Source organism: Pecten maximus, chromosome 9 (genome assembly GCF_902652985.1).
Source record: "Pecten maximus chromosome 9, xPecMax1.1, whole genome shotgun sequence".
In the NCBI taxonomy this organism is placed as follows: Eukaryota; Metazoa; Mollusca; class Bivalvia; order Pectinida; family Pectinidae; genus Pecten; species Pecten maximus.
The window spans coordinates 20,328,762-20,354,941 of record NC_047023.1 but is presented as its reverse complement, the minus strand read 5'-3'; the positions used below and the strand labels follow the sequence as shown (position 1 = coordinate 20,354,941).

The 26,180-nt window shown below is 34.8% G+C and overlaps 2 protein-coding genes and 1 long non-coding RNA gene across 4 annotated transcripts; all 3 read left to right on the top strand.

Moving 5' to 3' along the window:
• The first annotated feature begins 7,204 nt into the window (after positions 1–7,204).
• LOC117334230 (retinal dehydrogenase 1-like) lies at positions 7,205–17,295 on the top strand. Its single transcript, XM_033893725.1, has 15 exons — positions 7,205–7,247; positions 10,885–10,994; positions 11,555–11,659; positions 12,195–12,335; positions 12,674–12,803; positions 13,211–13,272; positions 13,725–13,853; positions 14,068–14,181; positions 14,278–14,380; positions 14,821–15,005; positions 15,309–15,473; positions 15,685–15,842; positions 16,491–16,565; positions 16,736–16,775; positions 16,991–17,295. Exons 2-15 carry the CDS (start codon positions 10,944–10,946, stop codon positions 17,018–17,020), a joined length of 1,488 nt encoding a protein of 495 aa, XP_033749616.1. The 5' UTR covers positions 7,205–7,247; positions 10,885–10,943; the 3' UTR covers positions 17,021–17,295.
• A 746-nt stretch (positions 17,296–18,041) lies between these two features.
• LOC117333918 (tigger transposable element-derived protein 1-like) lies at positions 18,042–21,605 on the top strand. The gene is made up of 2 exons (XM_033893335.1): positions 18,042–18,083; positions 19,902–21,605. Exons 1-2 carry the CDS (start codon positions 18,042–18,044, stop codon positions 21,588–21,590), a joined length of 1,731 nt encoding a protein of 576 aa, XP_033749226.1. The 3' UTR covers positions 21,591–21,605.
• Positions 21,606–23,133: 1,528 nt separating this feature from the next.
• On the top strand, positions 23,134–25,679 carry LOC117334229. Of its 2 annotated transcripts, none has more exons than XR_004534065.1 (3): positions 23,134–23,369; positions 25,105–25,221; positions 25,517–25,679. It is a non-coding gene; the product is annotated as an uncharacterized LOC117334229 (long non-coding RNA). The 2 variants fall into 2 exon arrangements; XR_004534064.1 differs by having other exon boundaries at positions 23,134–23,374.
• Positions 25,680–26,180: the final 501 nt, after the last annotated feature.

Sequence of the window (26,180 nt, the reverse complement as noted above, 5' to 3'; positions counted from 1 at the left end):
TACAGTTGTAGTTCTATAACACTCAGTACTACATTGTAGTTCTATAACACTCAGTACTACATTGTAGTTCTATACCACTCAGTACTACATTGTAGTTCTGTAACACTCAGTACTACATTGTAGTTATATACCACTCAGTACTACATTGTAGTTCTGTAACACTCAGTACTACATTGTAGTTCTGTAACACTCAGTACTACGTTGTAGTTCTATACCATTCAGTAATACATTGTAGTTCTATACCACTCAGTACTACATTGTAGTTCTATACCACTCAGTACTACAGTTGTAGTTCTATACCACTCAGTAATACATTGTAAGTTCTGAACCACTCAGTACTACATTGTAGTTCTATACCACTCAGTACTACATTGTAGTTCTAGTACCACTCAGTAACTACATTGTAGTTCTAACCACTCAGTACTACATTGTAGTTCTGTACACTCAGTACTACTTGTAGTTTATAACACTCAGTACTACATTGTAGTTTTGATAACACTCAGTACTACAGTTGTAGTTCTATAACACTCAGTACTACATTGTAGTTCTGTAACACTCAGTACTACAGTTGTAGTTGTATAACACTCAGTACTACGTTGTAGTTTTATAACACTCAGTACTACGTTGTAGTTTTATAACACTCAGTACTACATTGTAGTTCTGTAACACTCAGTACTACGTTGTAGTTTTATAACACTCAGTACTACATTATAGTTCTGTAACACTCAGTACTACATTGTAGTTCAATACCACTCAGTACTACGTTGTAGTTCTATACCACTCAGTATTGCATTGTAGTTCTGTAACACTCAGTACTACATTGTAGTTCTGTAACACTCAGTACTACATTGTAGTTATATACCATTCAGTACTACATTGTAGTTCTATACCACTCAGTACTACGTTGTAGTTCTATACCACTCAGTACTACATTGTAGTTCTGTAACACTCAGTACTGCATTGTAGTTCTATACCACTCAGTACTGCATTGTAGTTCTATACCACTCAGTACTGCATTGTAGTTATATACCACTCAGTACTACATTGTAGTTCTATACCACTCAGTACTACATTGTAGTTTTATATCACTCAGTACTACGTTGTAGTTCAATACAACTCAGTACTACATTGTAGTTCTATACCACTCAGTACTACATTGTAGTTCTATATCACTCAGTACTACGTTGTAGTTCAATACCACTCAGTACTACATTGTAGTTCTATACCACTCAGTACTACATTGTAGTTCTATACCACTCAGTACTACATTGTAGTTCTATACCACTCAGTACTACATTGTAGTTCTGTAACACTCAGTACTACGTTGTAGTTTTATAACACTCAGTACTACGTTGTAGTTTTATAACACTCAGTACTACGTTGTAGTTTTATAACACTCAGTACTACATTGTAGTTCTGTAACACTCAGTACTACGTTGTAGTTTTATAACACTCAGTACTACATTATAGTTCTGTAACACTCAGTACTACATTGTAGTTCAATACCACTCAGTACTACGTTGTAGTTCTATACCACTCAGTATTGCATTGTAGTTCTGTAACACTCAGTACTACATTGTAGTTCTGTAACACTCAGTACTACATTGTAGTTATATACCATTTAGTACTACATTGTAGTTCTATACCACTCAGTACTACGTTGTAGTTCTATACCACTCAGTACTACATTGTAGTTCTGTAACACTCAGTACTGCATTGTAGTTCTATACCACTCAGTACTGCATTGTAGTTATATACCACTCAGTACTACATTGTAGTTCTATACCACTCAGTACTACATTGTAGTTTTATATCACTCAGTACTACGTTGTAGTTCAATACCACTCAGTACTACATTGTAGTTCTATACCACTCAGTACTACATTGTAGTTCTATATCACTCAGTACTACGTTGTAGTTCAATACCACTCAGTACTACATTGTAGTTCTATACCACTCAGTACTACATTGTAGTTCTATACCACTCAGTACTACATTGTAGTTCTATACCACTCAGTACTACATTGTAGTTCTATACCACTCAGTACTACGTTGTAGTTCAATACCACTCAGTACTACATTGTAGTTCTATACCACTCAGTACTACGTTGTAGTTCTATAACACTCAGTACTACATTGTAGTTTTATATCACTCAGTACTACATTGTAGTTCTATACCACTCAGTACTACATTGTAGTTCTGTAACACTCAGTACTACATTGTAGTTCTATACCACTCAGTACTACATTGTAGTTCTATACCACTCAGTATTGCATTGTAGTTCTGTAACACTCAGTACTACATTGTAGTTCTATACCACTCAGTACTACAATGTAGTTCTGTAACACTCAGTACTACATTGTAGTTCTGTAACACTCAGTACTACATTGTAGTTCTGTAACACTCAGTACTACATTGTAGTTATATACCATTCAGTAATACATTGTAGTTCTGTAACACTCAGTACTACATTGTAGTTATATACCACTCAGTACTACATTGTAGTTCTGTAACACTCAGTACTACGTTGTAGTTCTATACCATTCAGTAATACATTGTAGTTCTATACCACTCAGTACTACATTGTAGTTCTATACCACTCAGTACTACATTGTAGTTCTATACCACTCAGTACTACATTGTAGTTCTGGAACACTCAGTACTACATTGTAGTTCTGTAACACTCAGTACTACATTGTAGTTCTACACCACTCAGTACTACATTGTAGTTCTATACCACTCAGTACTACGTTGTAGTTCTATACCACTCAGTACTACGTTGTAGTTCTATACCACTCAGTACTACGTTGTAGTTCTATACCACTCAGTACTACATTGTAGTTCTATACCACTCAGTACTACATTGTAGTTCTATACCACTCAGTACTACGTTGTAGTTCTATACCACTCAGTACTACGTTGTAGTTCTATACTACTCAGTACTACATTGTAGTTCTATACCACTCAGTACTACGTTGTAGTTCAATACCACTCAGTACTACATTGTAGTTCTATACCACTCAGTACTACGTTGTAGTTCTATAACACTCAGTACTACATTGTAGTCCTATACCATTCAGTACTACATTGTAGTTCTGTACCACTCAGTACTACATTGTAGTTCTGTAACACTCAGGACTACATTGTAGTTCTATACTACTCAGTACTACATTGTAGTTCTGTAACACTCAGTACTACATTGTAGTTTTATACCACTCAGTACTACATTGTAGTTCTGTAACACTCAGTACTACATTGTAGTTCTATACCACTCAGTACTACATTGTAGTTCTATACCACTCAGTACTACATTGTAGTTCTATATCACTCAGTACTACATTGTAGTTCTATACCACTCAGTACTACATTGTAGTTCTATACCACTCAGTACTACATTGTAGTTCTATACCACTCAGTACTACATTGTAGTTCTATAACACTCAGTACTACATTGTAGTTCTGTAACACTCAGTACTACATTGTAGTTCTGTAACACTCAGTACTACATTGTAGTTCTATACCACTCAGTACTACATTGTAGTTCTATACCACTCAGTACTACATTGTAGTTCTGTAACATTCAGTACTACATTGTAGTTCTGTAACACTCAGTACTACGTTGTAGTTTTATACTACTCAGTACTACATTGTAGTTCTGTAACACTCAGTACTACATTGTAGTTCTATACCACTCAGTACTACATTGTAGTTCTGTAACACTCAGTACTACATTGTAGTTCTGTAACACTCAGTACTACGTTGTAGTTTTATACTACTCATTACTGCATTGTAGTGTTATACTACTCAGTACTACATTGCAGTTCTATACCATTCAGTACAACATTGTAGATATTACTTATAAACAACCTAGATAAAATATTTATATCAATTTATTTCAATGGCACAGGGATAGTTGGCCCGACATAATAATATTTACATGTCGTTTATAAGATTATATTAATACCTGGATATACATAATGTATACTGTCATCCTTAGGTCCCTTGACACTTTAAGAAAGACAATTGTGAAATCATTAAGGATAATTTCAGTGAGAAATACTGCTTAAGATATATTTGATAAATGTCAGGGTCTATGTTGAAAGATAAAATCGACAAAATGCGGCAGTGTTGTTATGTAAGGCAAACAACAATGTTTACACATAAAATAAAAGAAAGAAAAAAGAAAAAAAGAAAAAAAAAGAAATAGCGCCTTGACCCTCCCCGTCAGTTCAAGAGGCTATTTTTTAAACTTCAAAGAACTGGTTGTATATCAACAGATTAGCGTCAAGGATTTTCAGTGGGGAGTGAAATATTACACACCATATAGGCTTAGATAGTGTTAGAAAAAAGAGTCGGCCAAGAGAGTCTCCGTAGGTACGCCAGCCATGTTTTGAACGTTGTCGACGCTGGTCTCATCAAATATATTGCCAACCACAAATACAGTCCTTTTCGCCATTATCACAACTGTATAACACAACCAGGTAGAAATATATGAGTGCGTTTTAAAGTTCACCATGCGAACAATGACAAATAAAACAATTGTACAGTGAGGTATTAAGTGGGCGAGCTACATGTTTAAAGCAAACACTGTAAATCTACGCGAGATAACACCGGGGATATTTTGAGTGCAGTGTGGAAGAAGTAAACTATTCTAACAGAAAGAAAAGTTTTGTGGAAAGAATATCAAAAATTCGGTAACTCAACTTCTGGTGTATACAGTGGTACAAGTGGTACAAATGTAGGTAACCTTACAGAATCCACCTCTATATTATACACTGGCACACAACGAATGTAACCTTATATATTTAACCTCTAGATTATACAATGGCACAAAAAGAGTGCTACCTTATACAATCCACCTTTACATTATAATTGTCACAAAAAGAGTGCTCCATCATACAATCCACCTTTACATTATAATTGTCACAAAAAGAGTGCTCCATCATGCAATTCACCTTTACATTATAATTGACATAAAATGATTTGAACCTTATACGGTTCACCTTTACACTATAATTGGCACAAAAAGAGAGCTACCTTATACGATCCATCTTTATATTATAATTGGCACAAGAAGAGCCCTACTTTATACGATCCACTTCTAGATACCTTACGACCAGTAGTAGACATCTATATAATGTGAGGCAAATAGACGTACGCATTATTAACCGATATTCTTTAGTGTAGTATAGTAGAGAAGTAAATTATCTGCATGTTGTAAATATATTCGTAATTACAGAAAATATCAACCGATGTTATAAATGGTTTGCCTAGATAGCCACATTCTGATCGAGATTGACATTGAGACGCATGTTTTTAGATTAAGCTTACAATATCATGTTGATCATTCTCCATTTTTTATGTATTTACAGTATTAAATATTTATGTATAATCAATTTGTTATTTTTCACGTATGGGCCGATAGGTCCACGGAATAAGATGAACTTGAACTTGATCGTGCTGATAGCTTTGTGTTGTTTAAATGTCGAAACACGTTTTGGAGTAACAACTAATGTAATTGGTTAACATGTAAATAAATGTGCAGCAATGATTGATGTGTGATCTGGTGCATGTAGAGATATTTTTCTAAGTGTGTTTTCTAACTGCACTCTGTGTCGTGAGAAAGGTGTTGGATTTCACAGGTAAATGGGTAAAAACACTTTGTGAAACATGTCTCGGTACAAAGTGACGTGATGAGTATACACTGTAAACACAAGCTGCTCTTACTCCACTGCGATGAACTCCATTACACAAACTATGTACTGCTTTAAAATATTTCATTTTCTGCCATTACGTTAAATGTAGCACCGTAAACACGTTTTCACCCCATGTTTTCTAAAGAAATGCTCCCTTGAAGTTCATATGAAATATGATACAGGTTCAATTAAAAGGACATATGTTAAATTTTTAAGTTCCAATTTCTGCCTCCTCGCCTTCAAAGTAAAGTGTTGAAGATGCTTTGATGACCTTTTATGTTTTCGGCGAAAGATAACAAAAAAACCTCGATCTTAAACCCCTTGTCTACATCTCAAACGTAAGATTATGTAAAGATAGTATTATTGAACCCACCCACCGTTTACAAAACTTTCAATCAGATCTAAACATATCTTTGTTAATTTTATGGTTTAAACAAACACTACCTAAACAATTCCTTTAAATGACAATAGCTGTCTATCTTCAGTACACATTGTAACAGACACCGTATAATTTACCTTTTTTCTCATCAAAAGTAAGATACTCGCTCTTTTCATCAGGTATAGTCATATTTCCTCTGTGTTACGTGTGTTTTATAATGTAATAAAGGCGCTATTCTGTTTGGTTAATTTTCGCGGTCAGATGTGTTAAGATTGAATTATGAGGGAATTTCATTATATCCCTTAATCTTAGATTTAACATGGTTGTAAATTTGAAAGGTTAGATATGTTATATCCCTCTCCCCGTTTTGTTAAAAAATTGCCCTGCCTTCCATTCTCCCCGTAACCTCATCTCTGTTCGTTTATATGCTTTCATGTTGGAGTTGTCAAGTTTACCTTCTCACATTGTCATATGTGTTTGTGTTGTCTGTAAATGTCTATTTGATGTACTGAGTTCTGGACGGTTTATTTGTGTTTCTGGGGAATTGGCGTTGAAAATTTCCACTACCGAAATGACGAAATATTTGCTCCCAAGTTTCTTATGTAAGATTGCAATATCATTTTCAATGCACACGTTTAAAAATAATTGCAAAATGCAAAAAGAAGAAAAAATATAGTGGCACAGAACGAGTTTTACCTTATCGAATCAACCTCTATATTATACAGCGCCTGGAACGAGTTTCAGCTTATAGAATCCAACTCTATAGTATACAGTGGCACAGAACGAGTTTACCCTATGTAAGATTGTAATATCGTTTCAATGCACACGTTTAAAAATATTCCAAAAATACAAAAAAACAAAAATAGCTATTAAAATCATTTACAATCCATATTCACAAATCGTGATTATATGTTTTGTTCTTGCAAATAATTAAAATATATTGTCGAGTATAAATGACGTTTACATAAATGTTTCTCCGATGTTTGAAAATAATTATGTAATTTACAAATTGATGAGGCAATTTTTCATCAAACGTTGATGACGTCAGCTTGAGTGCGCAAAGCTAAGTGGACGTACTCAGGTTTTAATCAGTATGTCTTGCTGTCTCCTATAAAAGTGCCGTCGTCAGCCAGAGAAACCACAGCCGCAGCAGAAGTACACAGACTTACAGGTATATTCACGTTTTGTTTATTTTATCGTCATAGGAATAGTCACGTAATATTTATTTTATCATCACAGGTATAGTCACGTTCTGTTTATTTTATCGTCACAGGTATTTCACGTTCTGTTTATTTAATCGTCACAGGTATTTCACGTTCTGTTTATTTAATCGTCACAGGTATAGTCACATTCTGCTAAGTCTCTCTTCATCAGAATAGTCATGTTCTGATGATTCTATCGTCACATCTATAGTCACGTTCGATTTGTTTTATCGTCACAGCTATAGTCACGGACTGTTTATTTTATCGTCACAGGTATAGTCACGTTCTGTTTATTTCATCGTCACATGTATAGTCACGTTCTGTTTATTTAATCGTCATAGGTATTTCACGTTCCATTTATTAAATCGTCACAGGCATAGTCACGTTATGTTTATTTTATCGTCACAGGTATAGTCACGTTATGTTATTTTATCGTCACAGGTATAGTCACGTTTTATTCATTTGATCGTCACAGGTATAGTCACGTTCTGTTAATTTTATCATCACAGATATAGTCACATTCTTATTCATTTTATCGTCACATGTATAGTCACGTTCTGTTTATTTTATCGTCACAGGTATTTCACGTTCTGTTTATTTAATCGTCACAGGTATAGTCACATTCTGCTAAGTCTATCTTCATAAGAATAGTCATGTTCTGATGATTCTATCGTCACATCTATAGTCACGTTCGATTTGTTTTATCGTCACAGCTATAGTCACGGACTGTTTATTTTATCGTCACAGGTATAGTCACGTTATATTTTTCTTATCATCACAGGTATTGTCACGTTCTGTTTATTTAATTATCACATGCATAATCACGTTCTGTTTATTCTATCTTCATAGGAATAGTCACGTTCTGTTAATTTAATCGTCACAGGTATAGTCACGGTCTGTTTATTTCATCGTCACAGATAAAGTCACGTTCTGTTTATTTCAACGTCACTGGTATAGTCATGTTCTGTTAATTTTATCGTCACAGGTATAGTCACGTTCTGTTTATTTTATCGTTTATGGTATAGTCACGTTCTGTTTATTCTATCTTCATAGGAATAGTCATGATCTGATCATTATATCGTTAAATCTATAGTCACGTTCGGTTTGTTTTGTCGTCACAGCTATAGTCAAGGGCTGTTTGTTATATCATCACAGGTATAGGCACGTTCTGTTTATTTTATCGTCACAGGTATAGTCACGTTCTGTTAATTTTATCGTCACATGTATAGTCACATTCTGTTAAGTCTCTCTTCATCAGAATAGTCACGTTCTGTTTATTCTATCTTCATAAGAATAGTCATGTTCTGATAATTCTATCGTCAAATCTATAGTCACGGACTGTTTGTTATATCATCACAGGTATAGGCGCGTTCTGTTTATTTTATCGTCGTAGGTATAGTCACGTTCTGTTGATTTTATCGTCACAGGTATTGTCACGTTCTGTTTATTTTATCGTCACAGGTATAGTCACATTCTGTTAAGTCTCTCTTCATCAGAATAGTCACGTTCTGTTTATTCTATCGTCATAATCTATAGTCACGGACTGTTTGTTATATCATCACAGGTATTGTCACGTTCTGTTTATTTTATCGTCACAGGTATAGTCACATTCTGTTAAGTCTCTCTTCATCAGAATAGTCACGTTCTGTTTATTCTATCTTCATAAGAATAGTCATGTTCTGATAATTCTATCGTCAAATCTATAGTCACGGACTGTTTGTTATATCATCACAGGTATAGGCGCGTTCTGTTTATTTTATCGTCACAGGTATAGTCACGTTTCATTCATTTAATCGTCACATGTATAGATACGTTCTTTTTTCATCGTCAGAGGTACAGTTATGTTCTGTTTATTATGAAGTCATAGGTATAGTCACGCTCTGTTTATTAGAACCTCACAGGTATTTTCGCGTTCTGTTTATTTTAACGTCACAGGTATAGTCACGCTTTTTGTTTTATTTTATCGTCACATGTATAGTCACATTCAATTCATTATGACGTCACAGTAATAGTCACGGTCTATTTATTTCATCGGCACAGGTTTAGTCATGTTCTGTTTATTTCATCGTCACCGGTATAGTCACGTTCTATTTATTATGACGTCACAGGTAGTCACGTTCTGTTGATTTCATCGTCACAGGTAAAGTCGCGTTCTTTTTTTTCATCGTCACAGGTATATAGTAATGTTTTGTTTATTTAATTGTTACAGGTATAGTCATGTTTTGTTTATTTAATTGTCACAGGTATAGCCACGTTCTGTTTATTATAACGTCACAGGTATTGTCAAGTTCTGTTTATTTCAAGGTCACAGGTATAGTCACGTTCTGTTTATTTTACCTTCTTGGATAATATTTTGACTATTTCAATTCAATTTAATTGTCCCTGTGGTAATTTTTAGTAATACGTTGTTATGACTTATATTTTTTTAATAAAGATTTGGATGTGAGAGTAGATCATGTCCCATTCTACAAGCCTGACAGAAATCACTTGGTTAGCTTCTTGACTATTTGAAAGGCGTTTTTATTGCATGCTTAGTAACACCACAAGTTATGTATGTTATATATATATATTGTATTGACTATTCACGATCTACCTAAAACGAACGGGATCAGCTTTAGACCTTGCGATGGAGTAAATCGAAAGTCATGCCGTTCTTATTGCTGTTTTGCGTTTGATATTCGTGACGTCATATTATTCTTCGGGGTTAAACTTCGCTATTCACATGTTTTTGATATAAGATTTAAAAAAAAGAATAATTTAATTCAATGTTAAACATATCCAACTTCTAGCAAATATATGTAACAAAAACACGAACAAGCAGAAAATAATATTTTATAACATAATATTACGATAACAAAAGATACCAGACGTATAACAAACGATACTAGACATATAAAAAACGATACCAGACGTATAACAAACGATACCAGACATATAAAAAGCGATACCAGACATATAAAAAACGATACCAGACATATAAAAAGCGATACCAGACATATAAAAAACGATACCAGACATATAAAAAGCGATACCAGACATATAAAAAACGATACCAGACATATAAAAAACGATACCAGACATATAAAAAAGTGGGAAAGATATCAGAGTCAAAGATTTAGGTTTTGTGGTCGACATATTTTTTACCTCTTTTTAACAAGAAGGAATTGATCGACATGCAGGTAAATAGCCTTGCCTTAGCGGCTACAATTCATCATGATACATTTCTAACTCTTGAAATGTCACACGATTCTCACTGACTATTGTATTTAGCTATTTATCTATAGATGTTTGCAACCTGGTGCTATACGTGGTTCCCGTACGTAAGATCATAACAGTAGCTTTTAAGTTTCCTTTAATCCATTTTCCTGATATTTTTATTGTTAAAACTGATGAAAATGCGCGATTGTGTATATTTCAGGACGGTCATACAGAAAATGAATTTGAGAAAATCATTCTGAATGTACAGAATAAAATATAAGATATCAAGCATTTATAGGTAAATACTTACATTTCCAGCAAGTATTATTCTCGAAAATATAATTCTGTTATAAGTGTTCCCCGAGAAAGTTGAATCGTTTACGACCTATCCTATGTTTGTTTTTGCAGGTTTGACGGAATTAGTGAAACATATACAGTAGGTGTTCGCCGCAGACCTTGGAGACAAGATGACAACAATGGCTACACCAATCAGAAACCCCGAGATCAGATTTAAACATGTATGTATAGCATGGTGATAAAGTTTGAAAATTTCTTTCACGGTATATTAGTTTTGTGATTTCTTAAGTATTATAATTCCTTGTATATTATAAAGTTTGAGGCGTTCGGTGTTCGTTGGTGATATGCCTAGCGTTTCCATGGTAACCACCTCGGCTCTTATTTTAAGAACATGGAATCATATTTGAGTTAGATTTGCAAGTCTTCAATGCAACAGAAGACGGTTATCCTGTGGACCACCTTACTAGACAGTCCTACAATGCAATTAATCCAAAAATATACTGAGCAGTTCTAATTACTGCAATGATATACTGGACAGTGCTAGTTACTACAATAATACACTAGACAGCCCTAATTACGACAGAAGTGTCCTGGACAATCCTAAACACGACTATAATATACTGGACAGAGCTAATTACTACAATACTATACTAGATAGTCCTAATTACCATAATACTATACTAGAAAGTCCTAATAACGACAAATATATGCTAGTTTTCTAATTCTACAGAAAAATAAAAAGATATTCGATATATGATATATATTTTTTCTATTTTTGTAGCTGTTTATCAACAATGAATGGGTAAACGCTGCCAGCGGAAAGACATTTCACGTCCTCAACCCGGCCACTGGAAAGAAGACCGTTGACGTACAAGAAGGTGACAAGGTCAGTGTCGGTAGCTAATTAGATAAAGCGTTGTTCAGTCTTGGCAACCGTTATGTATATACGATTGCTTGTTTATCGTAAACCTGTAAGTCTAGCATACGCTCTTTTGTCTTTAGGAAACCTTAATAAAATACAAAATCTTATTTTCTGGTAGCAAACAGTTTCTTATCCTTAATTTGGCGAATTTGTTCCGATGCCGAATTGATTTCTTTTTCTTGTTGAAACCGGAAAGAGCTTACAGGCAAGGGAGATAACTCAGTAATGTATCCGTGTTTTATATCAAAGCGTCATGCTGCAAACATTTTACGTTAATACATGAACGTACCAGATTTCTTATCTAAACAGAAACAAGCAGTATAAACACGATTGTTTGTCTCCTAAACAACTTAATATGCGATTTGTAAGTAAATCAGAGTACAGCAAATTAGTTTCAATATCAGAAAATTTCCATACGTTTGATCGGTGAGATACCAAATCCTGGCTTTTGGGTTAATTAATAGTTGGATGGATTTCTTGTTTTTTTATATCACCACAGGCCGATGTTGACAGGGCTGTTGCTGCGGCGAAAAAGGCGATAGAGACCGGATCTGTATGGCGCAATATGGATGCCAGTGACCGAGGACGCCTACTAAACAGACTGGCTGATCTTATAGAACGGGACAGGCTCTACTTGGCAGTGAGTTGATTATGGGAAGAAATGAACGAATTGGTTCGGATGGAATGCTTTCGTTAAAGAGCACTTGGTTTCAGCGGATGCATATTCATATATCCTTGATTAATTGTTTTATCTTGGGTCGTTCCGTATCGATTTCATTTTTTGCCAATATAAAATGACCTTATTATTTAAAAGTCTATATTATGTAGTTTCAGAAATACCGAGAAAGCTCATGATAATTCACAAAATGCAACAAATCAAGAAAGATTAGTCATGATGAATATTGTTCTCCATTGTTCTCTATTGTTCTCTATTGTTCTCCATTGCTCTCCATTGTTCTCCATCGTTCATCATTGTAGAGCCTTGAGACTCTGGATTGTGGCAAACCTTTCACTGACTCGTACAACACTGACATGGTCCTTGTGATGAAGTGTATCAGGTACTACGCTGGCTGGACTGACAAGATCTGTGGCAAGACTATTCCCATGGGTAAAGTATCACGTGTGATCATTCCTTACCATCCTCGTGGTTAAAGTACCAAGTGTAATTATTCCTCAACAAGACCATTGTCATTGGCTTAAGTTGCAATATTGTGATAATTCCTTTACAAAAGCATTTTCACGGGTAAAGTAGCATTTTGCGGTGATCCCTTTATAAGACCATTTCTGTGTTTATTACACTAATTCTTCTCCCTAAAGTTATTATGATAATGATGTGCGCTTAACACATAATTATATTCCTGTTATCATTATCACGTATATAACATTGATATACAGGTATTGATTATTTAGATTTGTTAGATCTTATGTTGATAAAAACCCTTTTTTTTTTTTAATTATGAAATATCTTCTTGTTTTAATATAATATTGTGGGTATTTGATAACGCTCTTTTGTAGACGGCGAGTATTTCTGCTACACCAAGCATGAACCCGTGGGAGTTTGCGGTCAGATTCTTCATGTAAGTTATTGTCAACTTTAATTTTACACTACAGGAATATGTATCATATACACATTTCACCTTACGTAATCCACCTTTACGTGAGGGAAACTTGCCACCCTTCTATGTAAACGAGTTACTTCACACCTTTCTGATGAACTATATCTCTCTCGTAAACAAATACATTGTTAGAGCATAAGTATACAAATCAAGATGGCCAAGCTTTTATTTACCAAGAAACTAGTGGCATTATATTTCCCTTTTTCTGAATCGTTTTGTAAAATATGCTGTATTGTATAGCTACACAAATAAATCTACAAAAATATTGTTATAATCAAATAGGACCCGGCAATTTTGATTAATTGATTTAGTACGAAAATACCAGTAACAATTAAATAAAACAAAACTGTCACATGATGATGATACTATCAAATATTGTACATTACCTATATAAATGTCTTCTTTAACTCCAGTGGAATTTCCCTCTCCTCATGATGGCCTGGAAGCTTGGTCCTGCTCTAGCCTGCGGTAACGTGGTTGTCCTTAAACCGGCCGAGCAGACCCCACTCACCGCTCTTTACACAGCCTCGCTCATCAAGGAGGTAGGCTTTCAACGAATCACTGTAAAAGATACTTCATTCAATCTTTCTGATTTTAATTAAAGAAGCAGGAAATTCATAAAATGGTGACTCTTTAAGGCGTTTCTTTCACTGATTTTGCATCAAACGTTGACACGTAACAAAAGTGTGTTTAACACATAGGTTATTGATTTGTTGTTTTGTTTACTCTGTGTGATTTCTAAACTAATTTATTAAGGCTGGATTTCCCCCTGGTGTAGTGAACGTGATTCCAGGCTATGGACCAACAGCAGGCGCCGCTATTTCGGAACACTACGACATCGACAGGATCGCTTTTACAGGATCTACCGAGGTACGTGGTTCATGGATAAAACATAATTTTGAATCTTTACATATATCAGTAATACTGTTGATATCAAATTTGTATATTCTTGTTTTCCAATCATAGGTAGGACAGATTGTGATGCAGGCCGCTGCACGTACCAATCTCAAGAGGGTTACTCTGGAACTTGGAGGGAAAAGTCCCAATGTCATATTTGCTGACGCCGATGGTGAGCAATATATCTTTTCTCCAGAAGAATGTTAATAAACCTTCAGACAATGTAGTTATGGTTTGTTTGAGTAATAGAGCTTTCACAACCTCGTCTTGAAAAATATATGTTACCGTTATACATTACAATATTGTAGATACTATTGAGTAAAGTTCCTTCTGAAGAGTATCAATATGCATATGTAACTGCTGTTTTTCTATTGCTGTCGATGACTACAGTATTCCTTCATTTACCTTCCTTGAAAGGATTTCACCAATTGTAATATCTCATCCTTGAAACTTTTTTGTCATTTTGTTTTTATTTGGTGATGGCGCTGCGTGATTGTAAGACAAACCCATTTCCTCCTTGAAAGTATTACTTCGTATTTAGCGTTCACGGCGATACCCCTTCCTATTAACCTTCTTACTGTAATGTATTGTAATATCGCTTCTATTTGCTAGTGGACAGAGCAGTGGAAACATGCCAAAATGGACTCTTCCTCAACATGGGACAGTACTGCTGTGCCGCATCCAGGACTTACGTCCACGAGGAGATCTATGATGTCTTCATCAGGAAACTGGTAGAGAAGGCCAAATCACGGGTGGTCGGGGATCCTTTCGATGTTAGGACCATATGTGGACCCCAGGTACAAATAATATATATTCATATATATAAATTCATATTTATTCAAACGATACATATTGCATATATACATATATACATTATGCATTGCCAAATCTGCAATTATAATAACTATCTTACTTTTGCTTCGTACTCTAAATATAAATATATATCTGCTTTTCCATAAAAAAAAAAACCTTTTGATATAGTCTACTGTCTGATCTCATCGTTTAGATGTCGATTTTTAAAATATGATCTTAGTTTAAATACAGCAAAAACAAATGTAAACGCAATCATCTAAAGATAATGAGAACTATGTTAATCACAGATTGACCAGGAGCAATTCGACAAAGTCATCGCCCTGATAGAAAGCGGAGTGCAGCAGGGAGCCAAACTAGAATGTGGTGGCAAGCGTCAAGGTACCGTGGGATACTTCGTCCAGCCGACAGTGTTCTCTGGTGTCACGGAAGAAATGCGCATCGGCAGAGAGGAGGTACATTCACCAGTCAAGTCCGACAAACCATAGTTTGCAACTTAATATTTTTTTTTTTCAAATGAGAGATCATATTAATAAATACCTGTCTGTGGAAACTGTCGAATTCATAACATATCCATAATCGATTGGTCAGTGATGCATTTAATTGACTGTTAGGTAAATTGACCTGTGGAAGCGTCATTATACCATTTTGGTGTGCTTGTTACAGATTTGTGGTCCCGTAATGCAAGTCACCAAGTTCAGAACTATGGATGATGTCGTACAGCGGGCAAATAGAACAAATTACGGATTGGCTGCCGGTATCTGCACCAAGGACCTTGACAAGGTCATGACCTACAGCAACCATGTCAGAGCCGGAACAATCTGGTACGTCACCAATAAACAATAAATTATTTTCAGCTTCGGACATTAAAACAAAGCTGCCTTAATTGGTTATGGGTCAAATATGGTAACAGTTGTAAAACTCTTGCTGAAGATATAACGGTATAACTAAGTAAGCAAGCGCATGCACAAATTCTTCTGTGTCAGAATGGCTGGACCATCAACTTTGATTTCTATCTGGTTACTGTCTTCGACTAATGCCAAATTTCTGTTTACGTATTCACGATTGTATTATCGCGTCCAAATTCCAAATCCTTCCTTACATACCAGTATTGTAAGTACTGTATGTAATTGTTAGACGATCTAACATGATACACAGCTATAGTTTACTTCCCTTTATCTTGATTCTTGTTCCTTAGCTAATATTTGTGTAAATGTAATTTTACCTTTCACATAGAGACAATACCATTGGTTTTGTGTATGGCCTGCTCTTTAGATTATTGTTTTAAATCTCGCATGAATTAGGCAAAGGTGAAGTACCTGGTTTTGTGTCCGGCCCTAGCGTCCCTCTTCTAGGGGTTGTTGTCCTCGTCATGATCCCAACGGTTCCCTCGTATCGAAATATCTACGCACTTCTTCGCGTATGCACAAAAATACCAATAACATTATTTGGAGATTTCTTGTTTTCTACAGGGTGAATTCCTTCAATGTGTTTGGTGCCCAGTGTCCATTCGGAGGATTCAAGATGTCTGGTATTGGACGAGAACTGTAAGTTAATTCATATTTACGATTACTTTTTTGTCTCTGCATTCTGACTCATATGCATTTGTTTTGAAAGAACAGTATATTGTAACAAATTGATGTATCGCATTTATGATGCATCAAAATAGAAATATTATTTATTAAATTAATTGAATGATTTTTTTCTCCCTTTTCAGGGGCGAGTATGGTTTACACGAGTATTCAGAACTCAAAACGGTAAGACTTTACTACCTCTTTACCTATCTTCCGTTAACAAATAAACAACATTTTAATGATTTAGTATTAAATTATAGACGATAACAAAATTCCATAGTATATTACAACATAACTTTCAGTAATGAAACATGCATGATCTCTTAATTTAACCTATTCTAAAGGTATAAAAAATGAAAACAATGGCTAGTTATTATTATCTTTTTTCTTTTTTGTAGGTCATCATTAAAACTCCAACCAAATTTTGACGTGTTTTGTGAAGAACCATCCCATGTGAAGTAGGATTTTACCTATCCCATATTGGACAATATGTGTGTTGATTACCTGGAGTTATCGAACCTGTATTGAAAACATGGAGTTATCGATCCTGTGTTGGACAATACGTGCACTGTGCCTTCTAAATTAGTTCAAACATGACGTCACTGATGTTGCTTGTTTCCGGACTCTACTTATATACTGTTTGTTAGATATATACTCCTTACCCTTTTTACTTATTAATAAAGCAATGTTAAACAAATTTCAATAATGATATAGTGATTTGTTTTAATCTAGAAATGTTTTGGGAAGATGTTGATTTCAAGGGCAGGTACTGGTGTGTATTGGCTTATTAAGGCAACAGTACATGCCACATAAGAAACAAGATGCTATTTAATGTATACACGGTTAAAGATGTGTCCTAACTTATTGATTGTACCAACGTCGCAAAAAAATAAGAAAAATAAAAATGAAATAAAAAATACCGATATGATTACGAAACCGGAATACTATTTCAAAATCGATAAAAAAAAAAGGAGGCAAAATACGAACACGAGATATAGATTTGCACGGAAACCATTTGACAGCACAATCGAGATAAAAAAAAAAAGACACAAAAATAACATATGTTAAAAGAAAAAAGACTATACTAGCAAATTAGATATACGACATAAAGAAAGACGAGGGGACAGATGGTATATCAACATTGAAGACAAAAGGAAAAAGTATCGATCGTACAGTTTATATCAAAACAACTGAACATGAGAAACAACATCTATATTTAGCTCAATACATGATATGTGGACATGGCACATTACTTTAGAGAAGAATATAGACAGAAAAAAAAAACAGAAATCATTTTTAAATCATGACAACTGTAAGCATGACTGCACAGCATGACTGTTACATCTTCTAGATTCTTGTAGTATGAATCAATGAGAACATGAGAAAATTATGGCACGGTAACAAAATATCATTGTAACATATCTGACCTGATCTGATGATAGCGTCACCATGACAAAGATGTGGAGAGTTGCCAGAAACGCTGTAGATACAGTAGATATTATTAGGAAACAAATCTTGCTTCGCACTGAGTAAACCCCAAACTTTAGTGAACACTATTTCTTTCGCCAAATTCTCATTTGTCTTAGCTTTAGATTTCAAGATTACCCTTCAACCCAAGAGTATGACAGATTACAAGCGCTGACCTGCTCAACAGGAAGTGAATGACAAAAGCTTTGCACTCAGCTACCAGAAACCTTACATGAATATCGTATGATTTTGACTCAATATATCAAAAATGTATCTTTTTGTATCTTATCTCTCTTTCTCCTAATTACATAATTATTTAAATATTTAAATTTCTACTGGAATTGACTCAATGAAACAGCAAAAGTTAATCCGTTTCATTTGTCCATGAAATTGACAAGATTAACATCAATCAAGTCGACCGCATCTGACCGATACTATAAGCTTACTATAGGCCTAATCAATGCTGGTATTAGGACCTACCCACGTGTGAAAATATCACAATCGGCTTAGCTTATTTTTGAGTTCTGGGTCAGAAATAATATGTGAGATTATCATGGCTTTAGAGGAAGTGAATGGCACTGCTTTTCTGTAAGATCTACATAGACCTCGTGTGAATTAAGATTCTGAGAAAAAAAGGTAAAACATGCATAATTCCTACTGCCCAAGAGTAATGTCCGATTTTTTATATATTCAAAATTATCTCATAATGTTGTATATATTCTCATTTACAATCAAAATGGATGCAAGATCATCACTACTTAAATAGCCCGAATTAACACGATCCTGTAAATCCTCTAGTGGACGGTTCTAACTCTATATCAAAAAGAACTCTCAGTAAACATTCAATAGATAAAGCTTCACCTTTGATATCACATCCAACTCCATAACGTTCTTCGTTAACAGTTTGCATCGAAGCGGGAGACAACCGGAGAACACAGTCTCGTCAATCTTCCGCGCAGCTGGCGGAGCGTTTTCATGATAACTTTTAAATTCAAGAGCAAGAAAGGAAAAAAATACTGACATATTTCGTCTATACAATTTAATTATTTAGAGATCAAAAATGAACTTCTCCGCTGTTCATTAAATTCGTCTCAAGAGCAACTCAATTCATCACCCCATGAAATCGACCATAGGCACTTGTATCTAGTAACTTACACCCAGAGGTGAAATTGTCTTCGATATGTAGAGCAAGGGTACGTAATTTCGCACAGTACGTAATTTCGCACACCTGATTAGTTATTTTCTTTTTCCTCAAACTGGCTGAAAGTTGTACTTAATTGTTTTTGTCTTGACTAATACCACCCTTTCGTCGGCATTTTGACGTTCTAAATATAGCACTTCCGATTAACCTCGTTTTGAAAACGAAACCTGACCTACATGACTGTCGTCTGAGAAAATGGACAACAGGTAATTAAATATCTAATTTAAAATAATACCATCAGCCGATTAGGTTGTGTGTCTCCAAATATTAAGAAAAAATGTCATTTTATAAGAATAAAATGAAAATCTTATCGAAATCCATCAAATATAAGTAATAACACCGTTTATATGATGATGACCGTATCTACTGTCGTCTGCTTAATTACAATGTCTAACGTAGGGAGCGTTCATTATTCAAGAATATGAGTCATTCAGCTGCTATCAAGTCTTTTTTAGCTGGAAATTTTCAAGTTCAGTTTCCCATTAAAAAACTATATCCAGCAACTAAAAAACTGCAATGAAAATAATATTCATGAAAAACAAAGTTTGTTTTTAAATAAAACATGTTTATTTTCTTTAATAAACATTGATCAATACACTGTACAATTTCAAAATATAAAATAATTTGATATAATAAACAAGCTTCTGCTCTATTGTAGGAAAAATAAGTATCAAAATTATTCAAGTGAAGATTTAAGAAAAGCTGTGGCATTAGTAAAAAAGGGAAATTCTTTGAGGAAAGCTCAATCTAAGACTGGTGTGCCCACATCAACAATAAAAGATCATGCCAGAGGCAAGTACGCAAACGTAAAATTTACAAAGCAACGTGGACCAAAAACTCTTACATCTGATGAAGAACAGTCCCTTGTAAACTATATTAAATATATGAGTGATTCTGGATTTCCTCTTGGCAGAAATGTTATTAAGAAACTAACTATTGATATTGTCAAAACCAGTGGTAAACAAAATACACGTCTTAACAAGGAAAAAGGTCCATCGAACAAGTGGATGCGAAGCTTTATGTCGAGGCATAAGAACTTGTCCTTACGCACACCCCATCCTTTAGAGAGAGCTCGCAGTGAACTGAAGTCCTCTCAGATTGAGGAGTATTTTGAACTGCTTGAAAAAACCTTAGTTAAACTGGATATTAAAGATAAACCATCACAAATATTTAATGTAGATGAAACTGGATTTGCAGGTAAGGAATTTTCAAAGCAGAAAATTGTGGTACCAAAAGGTACAAAGCATCCATACCAACCATGTGCTGGTATATCAGGACACGTGACTCTGAACTTAGGAGTTTCTGCAAGTGGAAAGGCTATTGCGCCACTCATAATTTTTTCCAAGAACCTTCCAAGAGAAAGTTTCAGGGACAGCCTTTCAGAGGAATGGTCATTTGAAACCACTGAGAGTGGTTATATCAATAACACAATATTTTCAGCGTGGTTTAACAATCAGTTTGTTCGTCAGTGTGGTCGAGCAAGACCAGTTTTAGTTATAATGGACAACCATAGTTCGCATATCACCAAGCAAGTAGTCGATACTGCCAGAGAAAATAACATCCACCTTCTGTGCCTTCCTGCCCACTCAACACATCTTTTGCAACCTCTAGATGTTGGTGTCTTCCACTTACTCAAGTCCAATGTTGCTCAGATGTGTACATCATTGGGTTATACAGGGATGAAAACCCTTCCTCGTCACAAATTTCCAAAAGTTATTCATCTAGGGCTAAACAAAATTTCCGGGAGTGCTATATCATCTTCTTTTCGTGCAGCAGGAATTCATCCATTCAATGCAAAGAAGATTGAGCTGCCAAAATCTACCCGAGACCCTGAGATGATCCTCCCTGACCCTACAGAGGCTGCCAATGCTGAGTCTAGTGCAGGTCCATCAGAGACTGATGCTGGAACAGAGTGCAGACATGGGAAACCTGTCCCCAACATACTTGTAGCACTGGGACTAGTAAGTTCAGAGCTGGAATTTGTTTTACGAGAGCCTCCAAAGATTAAGTCAAAGGCAGCCAAAAGGAAAACTTGCAAAAATGCAAGGTTGATAACAAGTTCTCCACAATCTGATGTGGTAACAATAAAAAATCAAAAAGCTAAAAAGGTAAAACTTTCATCAGATGATACGTCTAGTGATGTCGGAGAGAGTCAGACCATCTGTGAAATTTGCATGACAGGGTCCAATTCCTTGACTTGGTTTGGATGTGATGAATGCACCAGATGGATTCACTACGAGTGTCTTCCTCATGACCATCAAATTGATCTGGATCTAAGCCTCATCACCGGTGATCCGTGGCTCTGCAACAGTTGCAGGTCTGAGCAGTAGAGATATATATTCACTGCAACACACACAAGTTGTACATAATGTAAATAAAACTTTCTAAATATACTTTTTTCAATAACTTGTTAAGTTTGGAAAACGTGATGGACTTTTGAATTATATTTAATACCAGATTACCACGTGGAGTTGACGAAGTGAAAATTGCGGTAAGTTGACTCTTTTTAATTTTGAAAAAAAACAACATAAAAACTATTATTTTAAGTATGCTATTGAGTCTAATATTAGTTTAGGATTTGGGTTATCTATAAAATGATTGAAAATTGTACTTACCAACAACAATAAGAAAGTTAGACAGGTGTGCGAAATTACGTTCCCATTCGTCTTCAAACCCGGAAGTAAACAGTAGTTAATAACAATGCCCATGCGCAATGATATGCGTGTGCACAAACGGTTACGTACCCATATGTTGTGCAGTACTTGTACACCTAACAATGTAAGGTAACTTTTCTCGATTTGTATTAAATGTGATAGAAACGTATTTAAATAAGTCCCGAAAGTGTGCGAAATTACGTACCCCCACTCTACTATACACAGAAACGTATTTAGCTTCCGTTCGAGATCCTTAAATAACCGTTCGAACAGTCTTTTTTTCACTTTTTGTCGCATTTTGAAGTTACATTTATCACTTTAACCCCTTAACTCCCAACTACGCCAAACTACGCCAATAGCACGTCGGTGTTAGGGAAATGGTCGTATCTCCCTTATTTGTTTACCTATTGAGATAACGAATATACCTAGTAAAACGGGAGAAAATATCCAACAACATTTGTTCTTTGTAAAATTTCATTTGACAAACTTTTCTGATAAATTTTATGAGTTGAAAAACCAAGCCAACTTTTTTTCGACTATTTTGAATTGTTGACGTCGTGTTTCAGCCGGCGTAATCGTCCAAGCGCGGATTCGATTTTGTATTTCACATTACTTAAAATATAGCGAGAAATAATGCCTGTAATTCACAATAGTGGTAGTCAATACTCTCAATATTATGTATATTCCACTATTTTACAGGAATCCCCAAAAAAGTGATGTTTTTTTGTCAATAAAGTACATGTGATGTATGGTTCTATACCGTACGCAGCACACATCAGAGACATATATACAGATGTCTCTGCACACATAGACAAATTTTAATGATTTTTTGCATAAAAAATAGTAATCATTATATATACAATTGAAGCCAAGAAAAAACTGACCAAAACACACAATTCTATCAGTCATAACGTACCAAATAAATGATTAAAAGTTTCCATAAATCCGTATTATTTTGACGAAACACCGAGGTAACATGACGTCGTGCAAGAGCGAGTCGATAACGCAAGCACCTGCGCGAATACGATCGACAACTTTTAGTTTCTGCTGTTTTAATAACGCAATATATGGTCTTGGTTTCATCAGGAATCATCACTTTTGTGGCACTTTTGTGATAGCACATATTTTGAATACAAATAATAATAAAAAAATGAATAAATAAAAATAACGCCGACGACAGCAAAATCTATTTATAGTAATCGGGTATTTCCTAGATGATCACTTGCGGTTTCTAAATGGTGGGATAGACACGTGCCTGGTGCCGATTGTTTTCGCGGACCGAACATATTACCGATACAAGTCGTCACCAAAACAATATGCAGTGACCATGCACTGTCAACTCAACTAACAAACTGTGAGGTGACACTGGGCATTATGAAGAGCTGCGGACGTACCCTGTATATGGACACAAACAGACAAACAATCATGTTCAGATAAGCCTAGAACATAACGTAGGTAAGGTAAGAACATAAAGTGAAGTTCTATAGACACGAGAATACAAAAAGTACAAGCAACATCTTATATGTATTTTTTACAAATATATATTCATGTCATATGTTTACATGAGTATCTGCGCATGTAATATTGCTTTAATTTCATTTATTGTGTTACAAGATAGGCCTACATTTGTATATTGGCTCCAAATGAAATATGACCAGTTAAAACAATATTCACATTAAAAAACAACGATTTAGTTCTTGTTTCATTTATCTTTTATTTTATTTTCTTCTTCTTTTTTCTTTGTTTGTTGGGTGGGGGCGGGGGGGGGGGGGGGGGGGGATGTTACAATAAATTTCATCATTACAGTATTTTGTATCAGAATTATCAATATTTATCTCTATGAATTTAATTTCTAATTTTTACTTTACATCAGTATATTAAATATGTTTGTATGTACAAATAATAAAACGTTCTTTATATTTTTGCTAAATTTCTGTACATGCATGTATCAACTAAAATTGGATGAATTTGCTTTTATTGCATTTCACATAATGAAAAATACATGGGAGATGAAAAAGTGAGACCTATTCATAGAATTTCAGTTTTGCAACAGTGGTATATAAATTCAGAAAAAAGTCACATAGTATGGTTGATAAAAGAGGTGATAGAGGATTACTGAAAATACCAAATAGCTTTTCTTGAGTTTAGCTGGTTGTGAATTCTACAATGTTTGGATCATGGTGTGCTGATATGTAGCGGAACTGGACCGGGTCGATCATCGGCGACCAGGTAGCTCAATCGGTAGAGCATCCGGCTAGTGTTCGGAGGTCCCGGGTTCAAACCCCGGTCTGGCCGTGCATTTTTCCACTCCTATTACATATATAGGTTGGATTCTTATATATATATTCATGTTAGGGCTCATATCCCTACCACCATATGTATAAAGTGTTTTTATTGTTAATGTGCTTACTACAAATGGATGAGGATCAACATGTGACACACCCCAGCTTTTGTCCAAATTCAAGCATTATATGTTGTGTCAGACTTTTTTTATGTGAAATAGACTGATACATGTATACATGTATACAGGTGTAGAGATATGTGTAGTTGTACATGTTTCAGTCAGTATTCTATGCCAGTAAAGGCTGGGAACATTGTTGAAAGCAAATAATTTGAATAAATCAAAGATACACAGATACTTGTGTTGGCAGATATAATGCTGGTTAGCTAGTAATTATCATTTTATGCTTTATTATTATTTATCCTCTAAGGATGCACACAAGACAGAAAAAATAAGTAATTACAAGTTTTCACAGTTATTATTAGTGAGGAGTGGGACACTGAAGCAGGGTTATAATGTGTATTTCTCTGTTTGAGAGTAACCCGAGTTTCCTCTGACCTAAACACCAAACATAAGACACTTAGATAGAGAGATGTCCTTTATGAGACATACATGTACTGATATTACCATCAAAATGTCTAATGTCTGGCAGTAGGGCAAGAAGAAAATCATTGGTGTGCTTATTTGGATTTTCAGAACAATGTTATGATTATTTGAAATGCAGATTTGGTTGGTGGGATGGGCATGTTTGTTTAACTTTCTAAAAGTTCATTTCAAGGCTTTTTAAACTATTCCACATTAATGATATCTCAAGTTTTTTTGTTTTTGTTTTTTTTTGTATTCTTTAAACAGGACCATGTGAAACAAGCAATCAAAAAACATTTGAATAAAGTGTATTTTGTGTTTCAGGTATTCCCCTTACTTGTAAGGTCTGGAGCTGTCTCAATTTTACTAGCAAGCTTAGTGTACAAAATTTAATGTGAACATTGGCTTATGGATGATTCTGCCTAATATATGACATCAAAGGTAAGCTAATAGATTTATCTAATTACAAATTTACTACAATTAAAATGTTTATTATCTTCTGAGGATATTTTGTTTTGTTTAAATTGATCATTATTTTCTGCTTTTCTATATGTATGTGAGCTCATTTCCTACACTTCATTATTGACTATTTCATTTGAAATTTTGAAGTGAGCATTATATATTACCATATTCTTTAGAATAAATCTGTAATGCCTTGCAAATAAGATATTTTATTAGTGTATATACATGTATCTGGATGCTTATGATATTGATTTTCTCCCATTTCAAATTTCAGGTACATCAGCTTTAGGACTTTATTTATGTGGATATTTGTGGTGTGACCAATACTAGAGGATAAATGCCATCCCCTGCCACCAGAGACAGCAGATTTAGGCATAGTTTCCCTTAGCTACCATCTCCCACTGTTCTGTGTCTTTGATTAAACTTACATAACTTAATATTTGTGTTGGTGTTGTTTTTCAACTGCTTCCAAGTTGAATCATGTAATTTTGATCTTAATTTAAGTAAATTATTATTTTCAAAAACATGGTACATCAATATATCATTTATACCAAATATTGCTTGCCTGGCCGTGTAATAAATATAGTTCAGAATTCTTTATAATCCATAATAAACATGTAACCAACCAAGTTCAAGTGTTTATATCAATCAACTTGTTTGTCTGCCAAACTGGATTATTCAAACTGAAAATTTCATCAATAACTATGTTCCTTTGGGGAACTTGGACTTTCTTCACTTGTCTATATTTCTTCATGTCTATTGTCTATGAATTAAGTCTAGGATTTCTCAACCAGGAAGACATACACACACATATTGATGAGCAAAGATGGTTATAACCATTTGATTTGCATGCCTTCAATAATTTTAATTTCTATCAGTTAATCTGTTTTTAGTATAATAGTAGTACCAGATGCTAGTTATTATGACCTTTTTGTTAA